Genomic DNA, 27335 nt, shown 5'->3' with positions numbered 1-27335 from the left:
CTCTGCCACCTTCCATGGCTCCCCATCACCTCTGCCTGTCTGTTCCCCGACTGTGTCCCCACTGTTGGGGCACTGTAGACACCCACCCTCCTCTGTGGGTTTCCATCACCCGCAACTATCTGTGCCTCATTAGGACCCCACTGCTTGGGTACTGGAGACCCTCTGCCCCTGCGGCCTCTGCAGCTGCCCATCGTTGTACATATCTGGGTCCATTATATCTCCATGCAGGCACTGAAGAACTCTCCCCCTACCATCCGCCATAGCTCCCCATTACCCCTGCCCGTCTATATCCTATCACATCCCCACTGGTTCAGCTCTGAAGACACTTTCTCCCCCAATACCAATGCCCTCCGTGTCTGCGCATCCGCTCTGCCTTTCTGTCCTCCATCTGTCCCCAGGGCTTGGGCCCTGGGATGCCGCCCTCCCCCCTCCACCCTCTGTGGCTCCCGCACCCTCCTGGCCGCCTGTGCTCACCTGACCGCAGCTGCTTGATGCGTCCATCGCTGGCACTGGGGTCCACAGGCAAGAAGTCCTTGAACCAGGTGATCTCGGGGTCAGGGTTGCCACTCGCAGCACAGAGCATGGTAGCTGTCCGTGTCCGCTCTACCACCTTCAGCTGGGGGCCCATGTCGATGTTGGGGAAACCAGGGGGCAGCTGGTCCTCTGAGGGTGGAGACGGGAAAAACAAAGCAGAGGCCCAGTTGTCACAAGTCCATGGCACCAGGGTGGGGCTCCGGGACGGGCCCCGGGTCCAGCCCCTGCCTGGCTGGGTGACCTCCCTGTAGCCTGTTTCTTTCTCTGTCTGTGAGAAAGACCCGTCTCATGTCGGGGAACTGTTGGGAGGACATCAGGGCTAGACCAGTACCTCTGACCCGGGGCGATCCTGCCCCCAGGGGACACTGGGCCATGTCTGGGGACACCTGTGGTTGTCACTCCTGGCATTGAGTCGGTGGGCCCAGGGACACAGCTCCACCCCTCCCAGCGCCTAGGACGGCCCTGCAGAGGATGATCCAGCCCTGATGTCAGCAGCGCAGAGGCTACAAAACCCTTGGGTTACTTTACAGCGGCCGGAAGGAGCTTTTCGGAATGTAAATGGTACCACGCCGCCCCCCCGCTGCCAGTGGCCCCCACCACCCTCTGGAGGAACCCAGCCTCCTTGCCCGACGCTGGCCCCCGCCGGCCTCGGCTGCCCCGTCGCACGCCAGCCTCACACTTCTCGCTCTCTCCATCCAGCCTCACCAGTCATCTTGGTCCCCAAAGTCATCACGCCCCCTCCTGCATCACCCCTGGGCATCCACGTCACCTCGGGCTAGCTCGTGGCCCCAAGTTATAAATCCTCCTGGGGACTTCCCTGGCGGTCCAGTGGTTAGGACTCCATGCTTCCACTGCAGGGAGCATGGGTTTGATCCCTGGTTGGGGAACTAAGATCCTGCATGCCGCAAAGCATGGCCAAAATAATAACAATAATCATAAAAAGTTCTCCTGGACTCCAGAACATCCAAGTGTCAAACTCCATGGATCGTGATGTATCCGCGTCTCCGCCATGTCCCTACCACCCCATGCAGGCCCTGGCACACAGCAGGTGTGCCTACTACTGAGCCCGTGCTCTAGAGCCCACAAGCCACAACTACCGAAGCCCATGTGCCACAACTACTGAAGACCATGTGCCACAACTACTGAGCCCATGTGCCACAACTACTGAGCCCACGTGCCACAACTACTGAGCCCACGTGCCACAACTACTGAGCCCACGTGCCACAACTACTGAGCCTGCGTGCCACAACTACTGAAGCGCGTGTGCCTAGAGCCCGTGCTCCGCAGCAAGAGAAGCCACCGCAATGAGAAGCCCGCGCACCTCAACGAGGAGTAGCCCCCGCTCGCCTCAACTAGAGAAAGCCCGCGCGGAGCAACGAAGACCCAACAGCCAAAGATAAATAAATTTAAAACAAAAATTTAAAAAACAAAAAGAGTGGATATACGTATTTGTATAACAGATACACTTTGCTGTACAGCTGATACTAATACAACACTGTAAGTCAATTATATCCCAATAAAAAATTTTTTTTAAAAAAGAAGAAGAATGTGGTTCTGGCCTGAGGCGATGGGGCGGGTGGCCTTCATTCACGTAATTTGCACATCGCACCATGGGCTCCATGGCCTGACTCAGCTGGAGTTGATGCCAGGGTGGGGTACGCAGCTCATCAGCCTCCCACCAGGTCCCACCCCCTCTTGCACCTTTGCCCTCCCCCTCCAGCACCTGGACTCCTGGATCCTTTTGCTCTCACCCCTAAAACCCCCAGCTCTGGTCTGGCCTGTCATCTCCAGTGGACAAAGGGTCCCCTGGGGTAGGGCAGGCTTCCTCAGCTAAAATTAAAACAGCCACTGGCCCCCTTGTTATGGGCTGAAGTGTGTACCTCCCCCCTCCTCCAGTACACAGGCTGAGGCCCTAACCCTCGGGACCTCAGAATTAGATTGTATTTGGAGACAGAGTCTTTAGAAAGGTCATTAAGTCAAATGCGGTATTAGGGCGACCCTCATCCAACGCGACTGGTGTCCTCATAAGAAGAGGAGATTAAGAACACACAGAGTGGAGACCATGTAAAGACCCAGGAGAAGACGGCTGTCTCTGAGGCAAGGAGAGAGGCCTCAGAAGGAACCAACCCTGCCGACACCTTGATCTAGGACCTCCAGCCTCCAGACTGAAAAAAACATGTGATGTAAGCCGCCCAGACTGTGGTACTTTGTCAGAGCAGCCCTAGCGAACTAACACAGTCCCTGCCCCACCCCTGATGGACAAGTGACAAAAAAGTGATCGCACGCAGGGCTGATGAGACCGAGGAGAGACAGGCCTGAGAGTCCACAGCTGGCAGGAATGTTCGTTGGTACAGCGGGACCAGAAGGGGTGAGTTGGTACCATCCACCTGAGACCCCCCGAGCCGTCAGCTCAGCGGCTGGCTCCCCAGGCCCGTGCACTCAAGTAGGAAGGCAGAGGTATGCCTGAGGCACCGAGAGTAACGGGAAAATGCTGGCGACAATCTAAACACCTGTCAACAGAGACCTGGGCCATCTGTGGATGGGTCCCCAAAACAAGCAGAAGGAATCGCCTTACAGACAGATTCGTAACAAACTCCAAGATGCATTCCTAAGTGGACAGAGTTCAGTGTGAAAGATGTGTAGACCAAGGATCAAAAACTACAGCCCCTGGGACTTCCCTGGTGGCGCAGTGGTTAAGAATCCGCCTTCCAATGCAGGGGATGCGGGTTCGATCCCTGCTAGGGGAACTAAGATCCCACATGCTGCGGGGCAACTAAGCCTGCGTGCTGCAACTGAGCCTGTGTGCTCTGGAGCCCGCATGCCGCAACAAGAGAGAAGCCCGTGCACCGCAATGAAAGATCCCGCGTGCTGCAACTAAGACCCGGCGCAGCCAAATTAACTAACTCATTAATTAAAAGAAAACAGAAACAAAAAACTACAGCCCCTGGGCCAAACCTGGGGCCCCGCTTGTTTTTGTTGATAAAGTTTTATTGGTGCATGGCCACATCCATTGGTTTCCTCATCATCGACACGGCTTTCCTGAACTGAGAAGTTGCAAGAGACGCTGTCTAACCTGCAGAGTCAAAAATATTTACTCTGGTGTTTTATAGAAGAAGCTTGCTGCCTCTTGGTAAAGATAAAGCTGCTATTTGCGTAAAAAGGAAATAGTAAATGTTTATTTGCTTACACATGCCCAGGAGGGGCACCGGGCATGGTGGGTGTGTTGGGGGAGGGACAGGGGGCTGGGAAGAGGTGGGCCAGAGGCCACCATGTGGGGAGGGAACAGAGATCCAGGTACATGGAAGGGGCAGGAGGCCAAGACGGGGTAAGGGAGAGCCTGGCCGGGGCACCATCACCTGTGTCCCCAGTTAAACAAGAGAGCTGTGGTTCCGGCCCAGGCAGGGGTCGCTTCGTAGAGGAAGACGGCCCCAGTCCCAAGTCCTGGGCACTATGTACCAGGCCCTGTAAGGTAGCTTTCTGTGCCCACCTCTGAGATGGGATCTATTTCACAGAGGGGGAAACTGAGGCTCAAACACATGCGTACCTGCCCGGGTCATACAGCCAGGACACAGCAAGGCTGGGATTTGAACCCAGGCCGGGCTAAGCCTGGAGGAAGCTGGGTGTGGCCGGCATCTGCAGAACCCCCAAGCCGGGCCTGGACCTGTGGGGTCGGATGGGGTGGCTGGATCCTGTCTGAGCTCGTTCCACACCCAGTTTGTTCTTCCCGGCCCGAGGCCTGGACCACCTCATGCATGGTTCTGATTGGCTACTGATGACGTCACCGGAGGTTCGGGCCAAGACAACTGGGCCTCAATTCTTGGTGCTCAAAGCTGGCCCAGGCGTGCTGGGGGCTGGGTCTGCTGGTGTCCCTCTGTGCACCCGTTTCCTGTGTGTGTGTGTGTGTGTGTGTGCGCGCGCGCGCGCGCGCGCGTGCACGAGTGTGCATGCGTGCTCACCCACGTATGCACCCGCACCCCACGCGTGTCCACACATGAGCACTTCCTGGGTGCGTGCAGCCCCGCGAGGGGCCCCCGTGAGTGCCTGTGGGCGGCAGCCAGCCAGGGTGCGGGAGGCCGCGGCCGCCTGACGTTACCGAGAGCTCCTAATTAAACAAAAATGTTCATCGAGTACCACATTGTGCCTGATTCCTCGGAGTTTAATTAAAACAGCAGCGCGGGAGGTGTGAGGAGGGTCCACAATCAGATGGCAGCGGAGGAAGGGAAGCTGGGGGTGCTGGGCCCGGCAGCCCAGACCTTCCCGCTCAGCCGCGGGGGGGTGGGGTGGGGGGGGAGGGTGTCCCTGGGGATCGGGGCGCGGGGGGGCGGCCCGAGGCGGTGGAGGCAGGGGGCACAGGCGTTCTGGGTCAAACGCTCTGGCCCGAGAACAGAGAGATGCCAAGGGTCTTGTTGGGGGAGGCGGAGAACGGAGATGTGTCTTTCCCAGACTCCCAGAGACTGTGCGGTTAATAGATTCACAGCGTGTCCTTTTAACTCTCTGAGCGCTTACAAAGGAGGCTGGCACAGTGGGGGGGGGGGGGGGGGGCGGGGCGGGAGGCGGGCTGTTCCTGAGAAAGGTCAGGGCAAAAATATCTGCTGGGAAGAGGCGGGGCGGGCTGGGGCGGGTGGACTCCTCCCCTTCCCTCCTCCTCCCTCAATCCGCCAGCAGGATGGGCTCCAGGACACACACACAACGAAACTATGAGGCCTCTTGTTAAAAAATTACTAGGAATTTCCAGGCGGTAACGGCAGAGCTTTCTGAGGGCGGTCGCACACCAGGGTCTGGGACCACGTGCCCCTGCGGCCAATGTGACAGCTCCTCCCAGAGCTCCAAGCTGACCGTGGCTCCATTGCCTGGGAGGACATGGGATGACTCCCAAGCTGGGAGCCGCATGTGGGGGCCACCTGCCCCCAATGGCTGGCAGTGGCTTGTACTTTTTTTTTTTTTTTTTCCTTTTGTCCATGCCGCGCAGCATATGGGATCTTAGTTCCCTGACCAGGGATCCCGCATCCCCTGCAGTGGAAGCGCAAAGTCTTTAACCAATGGACCACCAGGGAAGTTCCAAGTGGCTTCTACTTAGAGATCAGACAGGGTAAGGGTGCCCCTGTAGGCGACAGGCAGAAAATCCACCTACCCACCCACCCACCTGACAGCTGCAGTATGGCTGGTGGCAGCTGTCTTGTCACAACCAGAATAACAACGACAGTAATAATAATATCAGATCGGTAGAATCAATCAAGTGCTTGTTCCCCTCGTGGCACCATGCTGGTCCCCCACTTGTATCTAGTTCTGAAACAATCCCTTGTGGTGAACATCATTATTATCCCACTTTGGAGGTGAGGACACTGCAGCTCAGAGAGGTTCATTAACTTGCCCAAGGTCACAAAGCTACGGAGGGGCAGTGCCAGGATGCGAACTCAAGTTGCAGGCCCCTGGGTTAAAACCGCCTTGCAAGGGAGAAGGCAGCAGGGAGCAGCTGGGGTCGGGGGCAGGCGGGTTTGTGGTGAGACTGTCTGAATGATACTGGTTTACAATAAGGAAGCCATTTCCTGGTCCCTAGCCCACCTGAATGAGGCCAGCAAGAAGCCCACAGGAAGGATCTGTGTGAATCTATGAGGAGGTGGTATTTAGCTGTTTCTGCCTAGCCAGCCTTCTATTCCTCCTTTGTTTCTTTAAGGGAACCACCCCTTACTGACCCCACTACTTGACTCCAAGGAAGACTCTGCCCATCAGAGTATTTGTTCCTCCAGACACAGTGACCAGCTCAGGGATGGTCATCTGACCCAAGCTGGGCCAACGAACAGCAACGGTCCTGGGTCATTTAGTCCAGGGGGCCCCGGAACCTGGGGCTAATGGGCGGAATCCCACTAAGGATACCGTTGATAGGGAAGAAAACAAACCCAGAGGTAGAAAGTGAACTCTGAGAACATCATGTGTGCTCCTGGATCCAGCTGAACCTGAAGCTCGTCTACTCCACAGAGATTTTAATTACATGAACCAATGAATTCTCAGTTTGAGTTGGATCTGCCTCTTGTAATCAGAAGAGCACGATTAAGATGACAAATGAAGATGACTCTAGTCCCTTAACACTCTTCTTTTCGGCAAAGACTCAGTAAATTCCTACCAGAAGGCTCTGGGCCCCAGTTGTATTACAGGCTAAAAAAAGGAGATCAAGGTCCTCCCCAAAGAGAAAATCCAAAGCAAGACTTTCATGAATCCCTTTGGTATTTGTCCCCAAAGTCCAGGCCCCAGGTCCTCCCGACCCACCCCGGGGAGCCCAATACCTCGGAGGACAGTGAGCTTGGCATGGACGGTGATCTCCCCGACTGAGTTCTGGGCCACACACTCGTACACGTTCTCATCCCGGGGTGTCCGGAGTGGCTGGATCCTCAGCACGGCCCCCGCACTCCCATCAAACTCGATCGTCTGCCATGGGTAGGGGACAAAGGTCAGGGTGAGGCTGGGGTCCCAGGCGTGAACAGGAGAGGAGCTGGGGGCTGTACACACGTGTGTATACATCCACGTAAAGATAGTGGAGGCAGAAAACGGTCTGTACAAGTAAAGGGTATTGTGCATAAGTGGGTGTGTGACACTCGCACGTAAGTCTGGTGACAGGCATGCGAAGGCATGCTGGACGTGGAAATGTGTGTGTCTGACCATATACTTGTGCACAGAGTTGTGAGTTCCCTTCTGTGTGCAGTGGTGAGATAAGATTCAGAGAGGGCAGGGAGTTGCTTGAGGCCACACAGCACAAAGGTGGCAGAACAAGCGAGCCTGAAGGGCCCTCATGGGGCACATGGTGGGGGGTGCACGTGGCAGAGAGTGGGTGGGAGAAGAGAAGGGACCTGTCTGGAGAGGGTGCCTGCCCTGACTGCCCATGCTCCATCTGGGGAATGTTTCTGGGACAGCTTCTGTGGCTGAGCTGCCATGGCCCCGTCCAGGGGTGGGGCTGGTCCTCAGCTGTCTCCCCTCCCCTCCCCCCCCTCCCCGACTCACCTCAAAGCGCTGCGAATTGACCTTCTTGCCCTTCTTGTTCCAGGTCACGCGTGGCTTGGGATCTCCCGTGGCCTGACACACAAAGGAGGCCACGCCCCCTGACACGCCAATCTGGTCCTTGGGTTCTTTGATGAACCTCGGGGGCTCTGGGGAGAGAGCAGGAAGCGGAGGGGCTCTGGTGGGCCAGGGCATGTGACAAGGACCCTATGGGGCCAGGTAAACAAGCCCTCCATCCTCTGTCCGGACACAGAGATACCATGTGGGCCCGACAGGAGGGCTGGAGAGAAGAAGAAATGATACCACTGCCCCCTGTGGGCACCCCGGGCCCTGCCCAGCACCTCCACCCCCCGACCCAGATACAACGGCCACACATACTCACACGAGGACACACCTCACGTGGGCACACCTGCTCAGACCCAGTGCCACAGGGGAAGGTGAGAGGGGACACCCCTGAGACTTCGGGGTCCCTAAATTCAGCCCCTGAAGGCCCTCAGTAGTGACCAGCCAAACTATGGAGGGTCCTTGATCTTAAAAAGACTTGGGAGGAGAGAACTTGGTCTAATCAATCCCTGATGGGACATGTGGGGAGACGGAGGCATCAAACAGGGAAGCAGAGGGGGTGACCAAGGGACCTGAGGTCACAGCCAGACCAGAGATGGAACCCAGGGCTCCAGCCTCTTCATCTGGGGGAGGTGTCCAAACACAAGGAGTCAGAGCTGGAGGCCAGAGCTGAACATGGGCGATCGGATGCCGCCAACCACTAGAGCAAGTGCTTATTGAGCGCCTACTGTATGCGGACGGTGTACACTCAGCAACATGTCCTTCTGACAGTGCTGGGGGACAGAGCCACCATGATCCTCATTTCACACTCGAGGAAACCAAGGCACAGACCAGGCAAGGCACTTGCTTCGACACAGCCAGCCAGTGGCTGAGCGGGGATTTGAACTGGGCTGGTCCTGTGCCCCCATCCTTTGCCCCTCATGATGATCTGATGTGCTAAGTCTCCCCAGGAAAGTCTCAAGTGGGAGCTACTATGTCTTTGATGCCTACACAGCCTCAACTCGGCACGTGGCACAGGCTACGGTACCTGAGAGTTCATTAACATTGTCCTCTTTTTTTATTGACTTTTCACAGTAACCTCTGAATCGCCCAAAGGGATACTGGATTTCCATCCACAGTAATATGCTACAATGTAGCCCATAAAATGAATTCAGTTACTTCTGAGAGTTTTACCGACAGACCCAAGGGCTGCAACATACTTACAAGGTCCTGAGGGAAATAACCTACATATCCAACAAAACAACAAAAGGGGACGATTAAATGAACACTGGGCCACCCACTAAGTGGAATACTATGCAGCTGTAAAAAGGGACAAGAATGCTTTTGTAACGAACTTCTAGGACAGGAACAGCAAGATACACTCTGAAATGGACAAAAAGTGAGGGGTAAAAAGTATAGTAAATGCTCCTGTTTGTATGATGAGAAAAATGAAAATGGGGAAAGCGTGTGTGTGCGCGCGCGCACGCACAGAAACAACAGCTGCCTCTGGGGGGAGAAAGCAGGTGGCTGGACACAGGGGAAAGAAGGCTTCATACCCTGGTAACTTTTTTACATTTAGAACTATTTGAAGATAAACTGAAATTATTATTTTTGTAAGGTTTGAATAGAAAGGTGAGCCAATTAAAGAAATATATTAAGTAAGTAAAAGTTTGGGCTCTGAGGAGAGGCAGAGAGAGGATGAACAACGCAAGCTTGAGCAAGGCCAGGCCTCCGAGCACTGAGCCACTCAGGTTCACCTAGAAAGTTCTGGCTGCTCAGAAGTGCCGAGAAGTTCAAGGAGGCCTCAGCTTCCAAGTCTGGGTGCCACAGAGCCCAATTTCTCCCATCTGTGACTCAGGCTGGGCTTTGAACAAAAGAGAGTCCCCGCCTCAGCGCCTTGACTGGCCTCGCCTCCCTCATTCCAGGCTGTGCTCCCATTGATATGACCATGTAAGTCTACACTGGCCACCTCCCTGGAAAATCAGCAGACCCACTGCATGCAGGCATCAGTGGGCTCACTCAAAGCCTGTGTATCTTACCGGGGAAGTGATTGTTGATTCCACTGTACAGATGGGATTGTACAGATTCAGGGAGTTTAATGAGCTTGCATGACGTCACACAGCTCAGAAATGACAGCAACAGGGCTGGATCCTGGGTCTATCAGTCCCCAAGCCCACGTCTTCTGTTCCTCTCACCTCCAGGCCCTGAGCCTGATTTCGATGTTTTTGCTCCACGCTGAGCCCTGGACTGGGCCTGCCTCTCTGGCTCTGCCTTGCCTGGGTTGCCCCTCCTACAGGAATGGTGACTGGGGCCATGTGGGTCCCCAGCCAAGGTCATGGGGGGAAGTCTCTGTGGTCAGGTCAGGAATCTCGCTTCTGAGAAAAATCCTCCCTGGGGAGCCACTGGAAGGAAGGGCAGAAGTGGGCTGCAGGGAGTGAGAAGCATCCAGCTGCCTTTTTACAACTCGGAGCTGGGAAGACACCCCGAGCACCCTCCAATCCGGGAAACGAGACACGATGGGAGCCCGTGCTGTCCCTCCTCCTCTCCTCATCTGGCGGCTTCAACCTCAGCTCAGCCAGCGCCTCCCCCAGGGAGCCTTCTTGGATTGCCACTGGCCGGGTCAGGACCCCCTCTGTCCCCACCCTTCCATGGCGCCCCCTTCCATCACGGCCCGATCACACTGGGTTGAAATACTTGGTTATGTGCCACCTGGCAGGGTGGGCATGAAACAGATCCCACTCTTTGGGACCCCACCACACCACTTCTCTGTGCCCGGTGACCCCTGAAAAACTGGGGCTTTGAACCTTGATGCTTGCCTAATACTGGGCCCAATGAAGCTGCCCACTCGCTCCCTGGCACCCCCTCGCTGCAGGGCAGACGCCTCTCAGCTTACCTCCAGGCAGCTCTGGGATCCCAGCCGGCCCGGAAGAGCTTTCTCCGTCCGCTGCATCCCCCATTAGAATATTTCTTGCAGATGCTTAGATTCTCTCATTTGGACAAACCCTCCCTTCCTCTTCTTGGAAAAAGGGGCCCCAAACATAAGAAAGACACACTGGGGTATGGCCGCAGCCTGTGGCAAGCAAGCGCTCCTTTTGTGCTGGGCCTGTTCTCACACCCAGCTCTATTCTGAGGCTCAGAAAGGGTGAGCGACTGGCCCCCAGTCACCCAGCTTGTGACGGGCAAGAGCTAAGATTCCAACCTGGTCCTGTTGGGCTCCCAAAGCCTTGCAAATAGTACACCCGATATACAGGGTTGTGGGTCTTCAGTGATGGAGAGCACCCTGGTGTTCCTGTTTCTTAGATGAAGAGACCGAGGTTCAGAGTGGCGATGCCAACAGCGCAGAGCCTGGGAAGGGCTTGGCCTGATTTCTGTTTTTCCATTTCAGATTTTGCAGAGAAAACTCTGGTGCCAGAGCTGGAGACCCACCCACCAGTCCCCTCCAACCCAGCCTGGACTGGCCGCACAGCACCCTGGGAAGGCCCCACAGGACCAGAAGCTGTTTTTAGGGCAGAAATCACTCCTCTTGGTGCTGGATGGTGGACACATCAGCTGCCTGCCCGGGCTCTCTACCAACTGACAGCCCCCACCCGAATGGTTTCCTGAGGACCTGGGCTACTCCTTGAAGCTGGCAGTGCCAATCACGGTGCCCACAGCCCCTCTGCTGGCCCCCAGATGACAGGGTTCCTGCTAAACAGACCACCTCCTGGGGTCAAGATGCCCCAGCTTTGGAGACGGAGACCTGGGTTTGAGTCTAGGCCACTACCAACACCTAAAGGGATACAGTAGTAACAATTCCAGGGGACTTCCCTGGCGGTCCAGTGGTTAGGACTCCGCACTTCCACTGCAGGGGGCATGGGTTCGATCCCTGGTCAGGGAACTAAGATCCCACATGCTACACGCAGTGTGGCCAAAAAAAAAAAAAAGAATTTCAGGGCTCACTGAGGGAGCATCCCCGGAGCTAGCCCTGTGCTGATAGCCTGGGTCACACTCCCTCATGGCTCACCTGGACCACTGCAGTCTCCTCTGCCCTGGCATCCCCCCATCCTGTCCTCCCCAGCCTCAAGTCTGTCCTCCCTCAGCAGCCAGAGGACACCTGTGAGCACCTCAGTCAGGACCTGCTGCTCCTCTGCCCACAGCCCTCCAGGGCTCCCACCTCCCTGGGGTACAAGCCACGTCCTCTCTGCTGCCCACAAGGCCCTGCACAACCTGCCCCGTCCCCTCCCTGCCCTCCCCTCCTCCCTCTCTCCCCCTCGCTCACTCTGCTCCAGACACACAGGCCTCCTCACTGTTCCTCCAACACACCAGGCACAGTTCTGCCCCAGGACCTTTGCACAGGTTATGCCTTCTGCCCAGCACACCTTCCCCCTAGACATGCATGGGGTGCACTCCTCAGCTCCTTTAGGTCTCTGTTCAGATGTCATCTCCTTGGTGTGATCTTCCCCGATGCCCTCCCACCCATTTGAAATGCAGCCCCTAAACCTCCACTCATGCTCTCATCTCCCTTCCTGTTTATCCTGCTCCCGGGCACATCCACCATCCAGCACACTTGGTGTCTCTCCCTCAAGATTATCAGCTCCAAAAGGGGGTGGGGGGTTTCCCTGGTGGTGCAGTGGTTGGGAGTCCGCCTGCCGATGCAGGGGACGCGGGTTCGTGCCCCGGTCCAGGAGGATCCCACATGCCACGGAGCGGCTGGGCCCGTGAGCCATGGCCGCTGAGCCTGCGCATCCGGAGCCTGTGCTCCGCAACGGGAGAGGCCACAACAGTGAGAGGCCCGCGTATCACACACACAAAAAAGGGGGTGGGATATCTGTTTTGTCTCGCAGGTCTAAACCAGTGCCTGGCGCACAGTAGGTGCTTATGAAAAACCCACTGAATGAATGAGAGCACAGCCCCACCCATGGTCACACGATAGAGCGAGGATTCGAACTCAGGACAGGACAGCCTCCAAACTCTGGGATCTCTACCCCCTCCTCACAATGGTCACTTTGCAGCCTCAGTTTCCTCACCTGTCAATGGGAATGATCTCAGCATCCTGCCCAAGGCTGGTTAATTACCACTGGAGCAAGATGTCAAAGTCGTAAGTATATGATTTATTCCACTAGTGTAAGTTCAATCAGTGGTGGTCACGTGGGGGTACCATCGAGGGGATGGGGCCAGGGATGCTACTCTGCACCCCACAGTGCCCAGGACGGCCCCCCACTCCCTGAGAATGCTCTGGCCCCGACCTCAGCAGTGCCGAGGGCAGGGGAAACCCTGCGTTAAGTGAATGAATGAAAAGCTAAAACTGCTCAGCCCTCGGCCCACTATTCCCACTGCAAGGAATAGAGCACAGAAGACACAGGCCCCGGGAGGTGACCAGATGGATCGCAGCCCAGGCACGCCTGGCTGTGTGGGGTGATGGGTAGCAACCCGGGCTCTGGCACCAGGCAGACTGGCCGATTCCTGGCTGTAAAACGTAACCTCACTGTGCCTCAGTTTCCCCATCTGTACAATGGGGGTGGGGAGAATAGCCTCCATCTCATCAGGTGGTGGTGGCTGATGTGAATGTGTTAGGCAGTTACTACAAAATAATATAAAAACGAGAAAAAGCACGGATGGACGAGGCAGGTGTGTATGCCTCTGGTGTTCTCACCCAGGGGCAATAATTACCATGCTCGTGGTAACCCGGGATTGTGGACCTACTGTGTGCAAGCAGCGTGCAGGGGTTTATCGTGTGTCCTTGTCCCAGGAAAGCTGGGAGATGAATGATGCCGAGTTTCATTCTGTCAAGGTAGAAATGGCCGCTGAGCGAGGTTGAGTCACTAGCCCAAGGTCACACAGCAGGTTAGCAGTGAAGTCAGGATTCAAACCCAGCCTAACAGCAGATCCCAGTTTCTTTCCCTGCTGACCTGACCCTTTGTGTCCCCATCAGCCTAATGACACCTCCTCTAGGCCCCTCGTGGTGGGACAGACCGTGGCATTAGGACTAGGACTGATTCTCATCCTCTCCATGTTACTGCCAGAAGCACAGCCTTGCCCATCCCCAAACTACACCAACATCTTTCTTCACCTCCAGGCGTTTCTGTGTGCTAACACCTTCGCCAGTAATGCCCTTTCTATTGGTAAACTCCTATACACCCACAAAACCCCAGCTCCAATGCTCTCTCTCCCAAGAAGCCTCCCCTGGCTCCGCCTGGGAAGGTTTGATTGATTGCCTGTGTGTCTACGAACTGGGTGCTGGTATTTCCACCTGTGGCAAGGGAAGGAAAACTCTGTGGCTACCTCAGGAGTGACTTCAAGTAAGCCCCAGTCCCCTCTGAGCTTTGGTTTCTCTCATGGAAAAACGGGGATGGTAATGAAACTAGCATGCTGGGTTCTGTGAGGTGGAGGGAGATGGAGCAGGTATAGCCTGCATTTAGCACTGGGCTTGGCGCAGATTCAACGCTGGGCAAACAGACACTGTCATCACCGTCAGCATGACTGCTTTTTCATACCATTCTTGTCATTCACCTCTGCACCTCTCAGGACCCAGTGCACAGCAAGCATTCTACTCGGCCTCTTTCACAGAGCACAGAGGCTCTGCACGGCAAAACCAGCACCCTCCCCACCCCCCCGGGGGGGGGGGACACGTGTTCACACGTGCACATGCAAACTCAAAACGCCCACACTTACCTTCTGTGGCACAGCCTCCTACCAGCAGGACCACGAGGAGGCCCATGGGACCAACCACAGATGCCACACCATGGCACCAGGCAGGCGCCATGCTCAGCCGTGACCTGCAACCTCCAACCTCTGGCCCTGGAGGGGGGATGGACCCCCCCCCCACGGTCCCTCACAGAGAGGCCTCAAGCCAAGCGTCAGTCGGGGCAGCGTCTGCAGAGACAAAAAGAGGGGCCGTGAGAGGGGAGCAGGGGAATCCAGGGGGCCTTCATGGGGGAGGCAGCAGGAGGATCACAGAGGGGCAGAGGAGAGTCACGGGATGAGAGGGTGAGGGTTACACGACAATGGGGGAGGGTCAGGGGGCGACGATGGGGCAGAAAGAAAGTGCTGAGCCCCCACGATGAACTGAATGTTGTGTCCCCCCCCACCAAGCTATTATGTTGAAACCTAACCCTCAGTGTGATGGTCTTAGGGGCCTTTGGGAGGTGATTAGGTCATGTGGTGGAGCCCTTGTGAATGGGATTAGTGCCCTTATAAAGAGACCCAGAGAACTCCCTCCTCGCTCCCCGCCACCATGTGAGGACATAGCAAGATGGTCGTCTGTGAATCAGGAAGCAGGTTCTCACCAGACACCAATTCTGCCACCGCCCTGATCTTGGACTTCTGGCCTCCAGAACCATGAGAGATGTGTGTTGTTTATAAGTTACCCAGTCTATGGCATTCTGTTATAGCAGCCAGAACAGACTGAGACAGCCCTTACCCCTGGCTGAGCCCCCGACCCCAGGCTGAGCCCCAGACCAGGACTGAGCAACCCCTCTAGAAAGCGCTCTGAACATCTAATCCCCCCCCCCCTTCGCAGGCTGGATCGCCCACCCGAAGGAAGAGGCTCCAGCTAACACTGCTGACAGTCCCTACAAATCTGCCCATTCGGCCACCAGACGGACCTTCCCCGCAAACACACCTGCCCGTCCCTGCCCTGCTCTAACACCTCCCATGGTCCCGTCAGCCCCAGAGGAAGCTGCGCCTACTGGTCTCGTCCCCTCTCTCACGGGAGATGCAGCCACACAGTCCCAGCTCAGTCACACCCTGCTGTGTTCTCTGCTGGAAATGCTGTCCCCACACTACAGCGTGACAGGTCTCAGCTCCACCGTCACTTCCTCTGGAAGCCCTCCCTGCCCCTGGCAGGTCAGCCCCCACCCCCAATTCCACATCCCACGGCTTCAGAAATGACGGAGATCATCCTTCACAGCATTTACCCCAGTCTGCAAATCAAGTGAGAATGTTCGTCACCCAGCGTCTGTTTCTCCGGCGAGAATCCAAACTCCTCTAGGGCAGAAGGGTCCTTCTCAGGGGCCAAACCTTAGGATGGCCCCCTCTCCACTTTGGTCAGGGCCAGGGTGGAAGCGGGGGCAGGAGGAGGCCCAAGGATGAGGCCCTCGTGGCCGGGTCAACCTTGGACACCCACCCCAGGCCATGCCCCAGGCGGGTCCGCACCACGGCCACGGGGACGGGTGCCACGTAATCGTGGGGCAGCCCCTGTGTTTCTGGCTCCCAAAATATCCAGCTGTGGTCACCACGCCCAGCCCCAGAGTGGCCCCAGGGGAAGGCTGGGCTGGTGGTGGCCGGGTCATGGCCCAGGGTGGAGAGTGGAGAAGGTGGGATGAGGGAGGTGGGGATAGGGGCACTCAACGGGCACACAGTCAGACCATGGACAGTCAGACCAGACAGAAAAGGAGGATGCTTGCACACAGGCCAGCCACAGACAGACCCAGACACACGGTCAGACCACAGACAGACAGGGAGACCAGACATAGTCACAGATGTATTTGTACAGTCAGGCAACAGAGATGGGTCCACACGTGTAGTCAGGCCAATAAAACTGACACACAGACCACAAACATGGACAGGCACAAAATCAGACCCCAGACACACAGAATCAGACAAGATACAGACAAAGGGTCACAATGGGGCAGACAATACACATACACAGTCTGACCACAAGCAGTCAGGTCACAGACACACAGGTACATGCCAAGACCACAGACACACAGCCAGATGAGATATACACACAGGGTCACGGTCAGGCAGGCAATACACATACACAGTTGGGCTACAGGCAAGCATGAACACAGAGGCACACTGGAGCTCCGCAGGGCATGGCAGGTAAAAACACACGGCTCACAGACTCGGATGCGGGCACACAGTGGGGCTACAGAGATGGGCAGTCAGCAGAGCAAACCTGTACCCAGCCAGATAGCATGCACACGGACACGTAACGTCAGATCCCCCATTCACATGCACGTGCACAGACAGGCAGGCGCACAGTCAGACCACAGATACACACTGGGACCCAACCACGGGCCCTTTAAGAGCACAAGTGGCTGATGAGGACGGTGAAGGTCCCAGCTGGGGAAATGGCCCATGGCCAGCTGGGGCCAGGGTGACCACAGCAGCTGGTCCCGCCCACAGATGCACATTGGCTTGGCCACATCTGGGGAGGGGGCTCAGCTCTGGCCCAGACCACTTGGATCGGCTGCCCAGGCCCGCACAGAGCATCTGGGGAAACCGAGGTAGAATTTTAACACGGAGGGGCTCAAATCCACCACCCCGGGGCGGGCGGGTGTGTGTGTGACTCCCCTGCTCTAGTCTCCTCACCTCCGATGCCAGCTGGCATGGGCAGGGGTCACGTGGCCCTGGCCACGATGCCTCCCCCACCCCCTATGCCCCATTGGAGCCAGGGGCAGCTGCCTTCTAAAAAGGAGGCCCCTAATTACCCCCTGGCTCCTGCAGCCCCGCCTTCCCAATTACTGGGCAGGACGGGGCTGATCCAGGAACAGGCGGGGCCCAGCCATCAGCTCCCAACTCCCCAAAAGAGGTCGTTCCAGCCTGCTGGGCCGGGGGAGTACATGGCACGGGGGCTTTCAAGGCCTGGAGCAGGAATGGGGGTGGGAGGTGTGGGACAAATCCAGGGTGGAAAGGATCAGACAGAACACAGAAGGTTAAAAGTTCCAGGGCTGGGACTTCCCTATCGGTCTGCGCTTCCAACGCAGGGGGTGTGGGCTCGATCCCTGGTCAGGGAACTAAGTAAGATCCCACATGCCGTGAGGTACAGCCAAAAAAAAAAAAAAAGTTCCTGGGTCTCTTAGGCCCTCATTCTCCCTGGAAGAACTTTGCCATGGCAAAGCCCCAGACCCTCCCACCTCTTCCGGCTTCCTGCGAGACCAGGGGTAGGCTCCCCTGCAAGGGGCTGGGGGAGAATATAAGCAAATTCTGTCAGCTCTGTCTCCAAAATCTAGGCTGAGACTGTCTACTTCTTACCCCTTCTTCTGCCCCTACCCGGTCCAGCCCCCTCATTGCTCACCTGGACCAATGGAGTCATCTCCTGCCATGCTACCCGCCACCCCGTCTGTCTTCCCCTCAGTGCCAGAGGGCACCTATTAGCACCCGAGTCAGGTCCCATCCCTCCTCCTTTGGTGGTAAAAGTCCAAGCCCTCCCTGATGCCCACAAGGCCCTGCACGACCTGCCCCGTCCCCTCCCTGCCCTCCCCTCCTCCCTCTCTCCCCCTTGCTCCCTCTGCTCCAGACACACGGGCCTCCTGGCTGTTCCTCCCACATGCCAGGCACGGTCCTACCCCAGGGCCTTTGCACGGGTTGGTACCCTCTGCCTGGACCTCTCTGCCTCCAGATTTAATGTTAATATTATAACTTGACTGAGAATTAAAGGGGGAATGGGAATGGGGGTGGGTGTCTTCACAGAAGGAACAGCACAAGGAAGGACAAGAAGCAATACTGAGCAGTCCTAGCAGGGAGATGGGGAGAGATTAGGGCAGAGCGGTGGCCACACACTGAACCCACAGAACAAGGAACCCTAGGCAGCTCTGGGCAGGAGGGGATGTGGCCAGGCTGGCACGACGCCAAGCCTCCTCTCTGACAGGTCTTGCAGTAAAGCAGCCTGAGCCATCAGCCTCCCCACTGCTGAGAAAGGGAAACTGAGGTAGGTGCCTCAGAGCTGCCTGACGCGGCAACCCCCAAGTTCTTGGAGGATGAACGTGGCCATTAAGAAGGGAACAGCCACCGATGGGAGTCACAGGAAATAACTTGGGTGGGAAATGAGGCTGGGCAGGGAATGGGGAGGAGGGAAGGGAGTGGCCTCTGGACCCGGAACCCAGGGCCCCGGAAGGGTCCCTGCCCACCTCTGTGCCAGGGCAGAGCTGCCCACCGTCTGTTCCCCGCAGCCGGGCAGAGGTGGGTGCCCGTCTTGCACAGATGAGGAAACTGAGGTTCACAAAGGAGCGGGGACTGTCAAGGACCCCCGGCTGGCTGGGGCCTTGGTTCCAGAGACCACGTTTACACAGGACTGTGTCCTTCCCTGGCCACTGTGTGACCTCAGGAAAGTGGACGACCCTCTCTGGGCCCGGTGCGGCCTGCTGGATGGCCTCTGGGGGCTCCCAGACCTCTTTCACAGGGGGTGAGTGGGCACCCATTCCAGTCAGGTGCCGGGGTGCAGGTCACGCGATCCTGGAGCCAGCTCTGTGTGCCCACGCAAAGCAGGGAGCATAAAAGAGTGATTATGACACAGGACTAGGCAGCAAATGGGCTCTGTGTCACTCACATGGGGCCGGGTGTCCCAGGGCCTGAGGACTCTGGGCTGCCTCCCCCTGCCCTGCCTGAGGGTCTGGTCTGTCCTGGGGGTCTAGGGGCTCACCTGCACAACCCTGACTCTTAGGGACTTCCCGGGGCCAGGGGAAGGAGAGGTGGGTGACACTGGCAGCGGGGCTGAAGGAAAAGCCCCCTAGGGACACACAACGTCTCCGCCCTCACACCAGCGCCCCACACCCCTCCAGCCCCAAAGCCCCCCTTCAGGGCCAGGGGACTTTCCTGCTGCCTGGAACCCCTTTCCCAGGGCCTCAGAGCCCCTGGAGGGCAGGACCTGGGTCTCCAGCCTCCCTGGGTTGCTGTGTCCCCAAAGTGTGAGACAGGGTCCAAGCTCTAGCTCGGTAGCCCCTGGTGGGCTCCAAGGGGCTCTGGTCAAGCCCCTCTCCCTCCTGGGGCCTCAGTGTTCCCCCACCGGGCAACGGGCTCAGGATGTAGCCGGGTGGGACTGGCCCTGCCACCCTCCTGGAATGGGCTAGGACCAGGGCTGAGGGATCTGCCTTTAGTTGACTATCGATTCGGATTGAGTGCTGTCCCCAAGGGTCCCCACCGCCAGGAGCGGATGGGCAGGGCAGCTGGGGAGCCAGGCCCAGCCCCAGAGGGAGTAATGGGTAACGCCAGCTGCGTGCCCCCCTCCACATGCCCAGCCCTCTTAAATGTTCCCCGTGCTTCCTTCTGTTTGACAGCAGAGGAAATTGAGGTTCAGAGAGGGCTAGCTGCACACGGAGGGTCACGCAGCACGGAGGGGCTGGGCTGGGTTAAGATTAGAGGCCAGAGACCAGCTCTCAGTCAAGCCCAGAGTCCACGCTCCCCGGGTGCCCAGCCTGCCAGGATGGCCCCTGCCAGCATGTCCCCCACGCCGGCTTCGTGGAGAAGCCTGAAACACCAAGATCTGGGTGCACCCCTGCCCTGCTGCTCACACCTGCCAGGGCTCCCCAGCGCCTCTGCTCAGTGTCCTGGGCTTGCCCTGCTGCTTCTTCCCACAGGTCACCACAGTTCTCGGAATGCACCGGTCCACCTCTGGTCCTTTCTTAATACAGGTCCTACTTCCAGGGGGCCCACCTGTCAACTCATCCTTCAAGCCGTAGCCGCAGACCTACCCACCCCAGGCTGAGACTGGACTCTTCTCCCAGCCCTGGGACCCCTCCTCTGCCCAGTCTTGACACCCCCCCCCAACCCTGGGGCTGGAAGTAGCTGTGTTTGACTCTGCCCCTCCTCTGCTCTAAAACCTTCCATGGCTTCCATCAAAATCCATTAAAATCTAGATTCTTAACTTCAGCCTCCAGAACTGCCAACTCCATCATGCTGCACCCCGAATGCCCTGTTGGCCCTATGGGTGTCCCTACCCACTGCCTTCTGGCTCACACAAGGACATTTGTGCACGCTCTTCCTTCCACCCAGCGCACCATTCCTCGTTCTCCGTCAGACCTCAGCCTTCACGCTCATCCTCAGGTCTCGGCTGAGCTGGCACCTCCTCCGGGAAGCCCTCTTGGATGCCGCAGGAGGGACCAGGGTCCCCTCTGGGCTCCCTCAGCACCGGTGTCTCCCATCCCAGCTCTGCTCCTGTCACAGACCCATCATCCTCCAGGATGGGAGTCTTCTCCCCACCCTAGGAACGTGCACTTATTAGATGCCTACTACATGCCTGGCCCCATTCGACACTTTACCCATACCACTCCTGTGGTCATGTCCATTTCAGAGAGGGAAACTGAGGCCAGAAGGAGCCGCCACAGGCAGCAGAGGCCAACACAGACATGGCCTCCAGGTGCAGCCTACATCTGCTCTTGGTTGGGGGTGGGGGGATGTCTGCTCAAGCCTTAAGGGATGGAGGTGAGGCTCAAGGAGGGTCAGCCCAGGAGTCACAGGAAGCCCCTCTAAGGTCGCCCAGGACTCTGAGTAGGAATCCTGGGAAGCAGGATTCTCCAGGCAATAATGGGGGCGTTCAGAGGCATGGAGCTTGGAGACAGGTATGGAAAGCGGGACGGTGGGAGCTGATATGCCTGCCCAACCCCTCAGTTTATTAAAGCCCCGACCAGGCACAGCATCGATCTGGAGCCCATAAGCCTGAGGGGCGCAGGGACAAAGTGAGAGAGGAAAACTTTCTGTGAGTTCTGGGGAGTGGCTAAGAGCAGGGATCCCAGCCACTAACCCCCCACCCCCAGCCCAGCAGTTCTGCCACCTCCTCCGCGGAGCGGGTCCCCAGCGGAAGGAAGGATGCCAAAGCACCCACCCGCTATCAGAGCACCGCCCCCCCCCACGGCTGGCAGCGAAGGCTGCCCCAGCCTGGCTCCGCCCCCAGGAGGTGGGGGAAGAGGTCGGGCTGGGGGCCAGGCGGGGGAGGGGACCCCACAGAGCGTAACGGTCTGGAGTTTTCCACAGTACGAGAGCGACCAGCCTGAACGGGGTGGGGCGGCGCGCCAGGCAGCGGAGAGCTCGAGCTATCCCTGGAGGGCAGCTGGGCCAGGCCGCGCGGGGAGGGGGTATGGGGGGAACCCGGGGTGAGGGGCCAGGAGACGGACAAAGGCCAGTGCAGACTGGGCCTCGAGGTGGAAGGGGGTACCGACGCACTCACCCTACGGCTCAGAAATCGGGGCCCGGGCCCCACGCTGCCTCGGCCGTGCCCGCTGCAGCCCTACCCAGGGTCCGCCGGGAGCGCAGCGAAAACTCGGAGACGCCGAGGCGCAGCGAGCTCGGCCTGGGGGCGGGGCGGGGCGGGGCCAGGGGCGGGGCGGCCAGGGGGTGGGCCCGGGGAGGGGGCCCCCAGAGCGAGCCTCGGGCGGGCGGGCCCGGCCGGAAGTAGGGCGGGGGACCAGTCGGGACCCAGATCAGCGGGCACTGAAATCCTACGTGGATGGGGGTCCTGTGTCGGGGAGGCCTCCAAGGAGGTCACTGTGTCCCCCGCAATGTGCACATACATAAGGGGGTGCCCCCAGTGGCACAGCTCAGGACCCTCCCTTTGGAAGCCTGATGCCAGAGGGATCCCCTACCCTACTCCCCCTTCCCTTGCAGGCGCTGATCATGGCCATGGCAACGGATGAAAGGGCTGGATGCTGGACAGGGCGGCAGAGAGCTCCCCAAACACACCCAAATACAGGAGGTCGAAGAAGGGGCAGAAGATCCCCTCCCAGTCTGGGTTGGATGGCAGAGGCCGCGCCCCCTACAAACACAGAAACCCATAGTGTGGGGGAGGGGCAAAGGCACCAAGAGGCTTCTCTCCTGCTGGGAGTCCAGTTGGGGTCTGGGGGGGGATGAACGGGGACACCGTGGCAGAGGCCTCAACCTTAGCCACAACCCTGAGGGGGCGGAGAGCGCAGGGCCAGATTGGAAACAGATGGGGCCACCGTGCCAGGCCCGAGACACCCGATCCCGAGCGGGGGGGGGGGGAGAGAAGGGGCGTCCCCACCCAGGCAGCCAATCCTGGCCGGCGCTGCTGCCCGGAGCGGCTTTGAAAACTCCAAGGGAGAGGCCGGGAACGCCGAGCCCCAGCAGGTCCTGGGAGCTGGCGGAGAAGCGTCAGGGACGGGTAGGGACCCTGACGGAGACCCAAGGGCAGCCGCCGGTGCGAGGTGGGAGGCGTTCCCCCCATCTGATCCCATCCCTGGCGAATTGGGATCAGTTCCACCATTAGTGCTCTGGACGACTCCCATAGCCTACGTGTACTGAGATCTTAGTATATTCCAAGCCCTGTGACGGCTCACATCGCCCCGCCATCAATCAGCCCCATTAACCAAAGGGGTTAGGGAGGAATAGAGAGAGATTACCAAGGTCAGGAAGAGCAGCGATTCGAACCAATGTTTGGGTCCAGAGGCTAAGCGTCCTTACCCACAATGCTACAGAGGCCTGGAGCCAGAAAATGACAAATCACTATAAATTTAAAGCCCAGGAGGAAACGGCAGTGCTGGAGACAGACAGGCCCCAGCATCTAAAAGGGGGACAAAGAACATGGGCTTTGATGGGCGGCACCCAGGCAGCTGCTTGAGCCCCGAGGCACCCCAGATAGGGACAGGGACGACTCACTTCCCAAGGTGGCCCATCCACGCCCTGCTATGGTTGCCTTGGCATGTCCACCCCCCATCTCTCCCCAGCACCAAATGCACCCTCCCCTGGGTGATCTGCCCTTTCCAGTCGGGCGCCTCAGTCCCTTGCTTTGCAAAATAGAGCATATAATCCCACCTCCCCTGGCACTGGGGAGGCGTGCACTGGGGTCCTCAAAGCACCGAGCACAGAGTAAGTGCTCTGTGAATGTCCGCGTGCAGACTCTCTACCTGCCCCTTCTACATGGAGCACACAGTAGGTGCTGCTAAACACGAGATGCTCCAACATCTCCCCTCCCCCACACAGCCCTAACCCTGGGAGGCCCACAGTTGGTGCTTCATGGAGGTGGGACCCCTGGCGCCACAGCACCATGTGGCAAGCACACAGGAGGTGCTCTGGGTCAACGTGGAGGTGAAACTGAGTGACAGGACCTCCCCCAGCATGGCAGGACACACAGTGGGGCCCTCAGAAAACGCCCCCAGAAGCATAGTAGGTGCTTTGCGGGCTGATGCCCAGGCAAAGGGCTCGTGCAGAATGGATATGAAGATGAACAAAGCGGGGGAAGAGGGGACGCATGGGGTGGGATGCAGTGTTAAAAGGGAGGGTCAGGGCTTCCCTGGTGGCGCAGTGGTTGGGAGTCCGCCTGCTGATGCAGGGGACATGGGTTCGTGCCCCGGTCCAGGAGGCTCCCACATGCTGTGGAGCGCTGGGCCTGTGAGCCATGGCTGCTGGGCCTGCGCGTCCGGAGCCTGTGCTCCGCAGCAGGGGAGGCCACAGCAGTGAGAGGCCCGCGTACAGAAGGAAAAAAAAAAAAAAACAACGGAGGGTCAGGGAGTGGGGAGGTGACATGAGTAAGACCTGAAGGAAGTATGGATGTTTCTGAGGAGTGATGCAGGCAGTGGGCACAGCATGTGCAAAGGCCTTGGGGCAGGACTGTGACAGGCATGGTGAAGGACAGCAAAGAGGCCCGTGTGGCTGGAGCAGAGTGGAGGAGGGGAGGGCAGGGAAGGGACAGGGGCAGGTCTTGCAGAACCTTAGGCTACCCTGAGGGAGGTGGGAGCCCTGGAGGGCAGTGGGCAGAGGAGGACAGACTGGGGGTGGGGGGAGCCGGGGTACCAGGGCAGAGGTGACTGCACAGGTTCAGGCAAGCAATGAGGGGACTGATCAGGTGGAGGCAGAGAAGGGGGGCGTGCGGGAAGCATGTACATTCTGGATAGATTATGAAGGCAGAGGCAAGGAAATTTTCTAAAGGACTGGCTGTAGGGTGCAAGTTAAAGAGGGGACTCAAGATGAGCACCTTGACAACTCTGGCCTGAGCCCCTTGAAGGGTAGGGCTGCCACCTCCAGGAAGTCCTCCCTGACTGCTTTGCCCACCCCGTGCCCCCGAGGGCTGACCCCGGGAGCCCACAAACGTTCAGTTGCTACGTCCTCTGTATACACCCAGGAGGCAGCTGTCCTTGGGATGGAGCATGGGGCTAGATCACGTCAGCTCCTGCAGCTGGGACATTTGGGGGGATAATTTTTTTCAAAATAACTTTTCTTCTAATTATAAAATAGGCGTGTGCAGCAGAAAATTGGGGAAAATCAGCATAAAGAAGAAAATAAAAATGGCCCACAATCCACCCCTCTCCTGGAGAGAATCTGTTAGCATGTGGTCATTTTCATTCATTCTTTCCAGAAACACTTATTGAGCACCTACTGTGTGCCGGCCCACTGAGGACACAGCAGCGGAATGACAAGCACCGCACACGCGCCCCCCCCCCCTTATCCCAGGGCTCAAGATAAGCAGGAGAGACAGACATCCACAGAGAAACAAACATTGTCAATAACATAAGGCTGGAAGTACTGAGAGGCATGAAAAAGAAAATAAAATGACCTGTAAGGCTCTAGAAGCGTGGAGGGGTCCGGGGGGACCTCTCAGAACACCTGGATGAATTGAGCGCATCAGACAGACAACTCCTAGGGGAACAGAGTTTCAAGCAGGAGGAACAGCAAGTACAAAGGCCAAGGCTGACTACCTCCTTCTAGTCTGTCTCCGATGTGCTTAAATGGGTACACAGAGATCACCAGTATGAAACCATTTGCCAGGGTCCAGCCCACAGAGTTTACTGGGACCTCGCTTGAGCTGTAGTATAAACAGCAGAGAGACATGTCCTCAGATGAAGCTGTGACCCATTGTTTACAAGCAAAGGGTCATTCCATCGGGATGGTCACAAGCCTTTGAAACCTTCCCTGATGTGGCAGCCCCAGGTAAAACGGCACCCTGGACACCCTGGGCAGGATGCCCCACCCCTAATCCCTTCCCTGACTTCACATTTGGGGCCAAAATTCCCGAAAATTTCATTTAGGAACAACCACCAAACTCCACACCCTTGGTTTTGGGAGCAAGAGAGAAACTGGTTGGGCAGCTTCCTCCTTTCTCGGGCTCCAGGGCTCCCAGGCCCCAGGTTGCCCAACGGGGGCCCCTCCCCACCCAGCTCAGCATTCATGCCCCGGAGCAGCAAGCATGTGCGGACCAGCCCAGTGCCTGCCTCGCCCACACTCACATCTCGGCCCTGGCGCCGTGTCTGCCTGCCGGCCACACCGCAGCCCGCCACAGGCACGCACCAGCTCTTCATCTGCCCTTTTCACCTTCTGGTTCCCCCAGGCCCGGCTACCATCCTCTCCTTCTGGACAAATCCAGGATGCTTTCAGGTGCAGCTGGATCCAGCAAACCTGCTCTTCCCTCGATCCTCCCCTGCTCAGCTGATGGCAGCTCCATCCTCACAGAGGCTCAGCCTAGAAGCTGGGGGCTGACCCTGACTTCTCTTCTTCCTTCATGCTGCGCCAGTCTGGAAATACTCTCAAGTTTCCCTCCTAAATTTTTCCCGAGTTTCTTCATCTCTCTCCAGATGCCCTTCCCACCCTGTCCAGCCCCCATTAGTGCCCAGCTGGGCCAGTACAGTCACCTCTGCCCTGGTCCCCCAGCTCCGGCCTTTACTCCCCACAATCTGTCCTCCCCACAGCAGCAAGAGGGTGCCTGTAAGGACCTGAGTCAGCTCCCATCCCTCCTCTGCCCACAGCCCTCCAGGGCCCCCACCTCCTTCCAGGTAAAAGTCCAAGTCCTCCCCACTGCCCACAAGGCCCTGCATGACCTGCCCCGTCCCCCCCCCCCGCCCTCCCCTCCTCCCTCTCTCCCCCTCGCTCACTCTGCTCCAGACACACAGGCCTCCTGGCTGTTCCTCCAACTCCCCAGGCATGGTCCTGCCCCAGGGCCTTTGCACATGCTGGTTCCCCTGTGCCTGGAACATCTTTCCCCCACATTTTCATGGCTGTTTCCTTCTCGCCATTCAGGTCTCCCTCAAACATTGCCTCCTCAGAGAAGCTGATCACCCTGGCTCATCATCTTTCCCCCACATTTTCATGGCTGTTTCCTTCTCGCCATTCAGGTCTCCCTCAAACATTGCCTCCTCAGAGAAGCTGATCACCCCGGCTCAGGTACCACCTCCATCAGCCTTTATCACACATCCTTTCTCTAGCTTTTTTTCCTTTTAGCACTTATTTTCATCTGAAATTACCTATTTCTTGTTTACTGTCTAGATCTGTGATGTCCAATAAGGAACCACTAGCTGCATGTGACTAAATTAAAATGAAATAAAGTTAAACAAAGTTCAAAATCCAGTTCCTCAGTCACACATGCTGTGTTTCCGGTGTGGCTCGTGGCCACAGTATTGGCACAGACATCGCATATTTCTATCAGCGTAGAAAGTTCTGTGCACAGCTCTGATGGAGGAGGTGGGAGCCCGGAGGGCAGGGCCAGGTCGGTTTCGGCCATTGCTGGTCCTACGGCCTGGTGTACAGTAGGTACTCAATAAATGCTTTCTAAATGAATGAAAGAGGGACTTTCCTGGTGGTCCAGTGATTAAGACTCCATGCTCCCAAAGCAGGGGGCCTGGGTTCGATCCCTGGTCAGGGAACTAGATCCCGCATGCCGCCACTAAAGATCCTGCGTGCTGCAACTGAAGATCCTGCGGGCTGTAACTAAGACCCAGCAGAGCCCAATAAATACATAAATATTATAAATAAATAAATGAAAGAACAAACTAATGGCTAGGAGGCCTTGTGAAGTCTGGTGGGGCTGATCTGCAGGACAGGGCAGAGGTTGGCAGGTACCATCTGCAGCCACAAGTCCACAGAGCTGGGAATTGAACCTGGGTCGTCCGTCCCAGGCACCCTCTGGGGGCTGCCGCTCTGGCCCCAAGGGCGCAAATATGTAAACAGCTGCTCCAAGCACAGCCAGGCTCCGCTCTGCTGCCAGGCGCCAACGTGCTGACCCAGCCAGAGGCAGGGGGCGGAGGGGTAGTGCCCTTGCCAGGCACGGTCCCTCCAGGCTGGGCCCCTCCCCAAGCCCCCCAGCTCCCACCTTGGACCAGCTGTGGCCGCTTTAATGGCTCTGGCCTCAT

At 57.7% G+C, this 27335-nt stretch overlaps 1 protein-coding gene across 1 annotated transcript in view; it reads right to left on the bottom strand.

The window, feature by feature from the left end:
• Positions 1 to 27335, bottom strand: part of PTPRS (protein tyrosine phosphatase receptor type S) — a 111684-nt gene that overhangs the window by 48482 nt on the left and 35867 nt on the right. Inside the window, exons 2-5 of the mRNA XM_060295556.1 lie at positions 14218 to 14418; positions 7528 to 7673; positions 6816 to 6957; positions 475 to 663 (exon numbers count right to left, since the gene is read on the bottom strand). Coding sequence (XP_060151539.1) covers positions 475 to 663; positions 6816 to 6957; positions 7528 to 7673; positions 14218 to 14308 — 568 coding nt within the window. The 5' untranslated portion in view covers positions 14309 to 14418. The remainder of the gene's footprint in view (positions 1 to 474; positions 664 to 6815; positions 6958 to 7527; positions 7674 to 14217; positions 14419 to 27335) is intronic.

Source organism: Globicephala melas, chromosome 3 (genome assembly GCF_963455315.2).
Source record: "Globicephala melas chromosome 3, mGloMel1.2, whole genome shotgun sequence".
NCBI lineage: Eukaryota > Metazoa > Chordata > Mammalia > Artiodactyla > Delphinidae > Globicephala > Globicephala melas.
The sequence above is the reverse complement of the archived record's forward strand: the minus strand, read 5'-3'. Positions and strand labels throughout refer to the sequence as shown.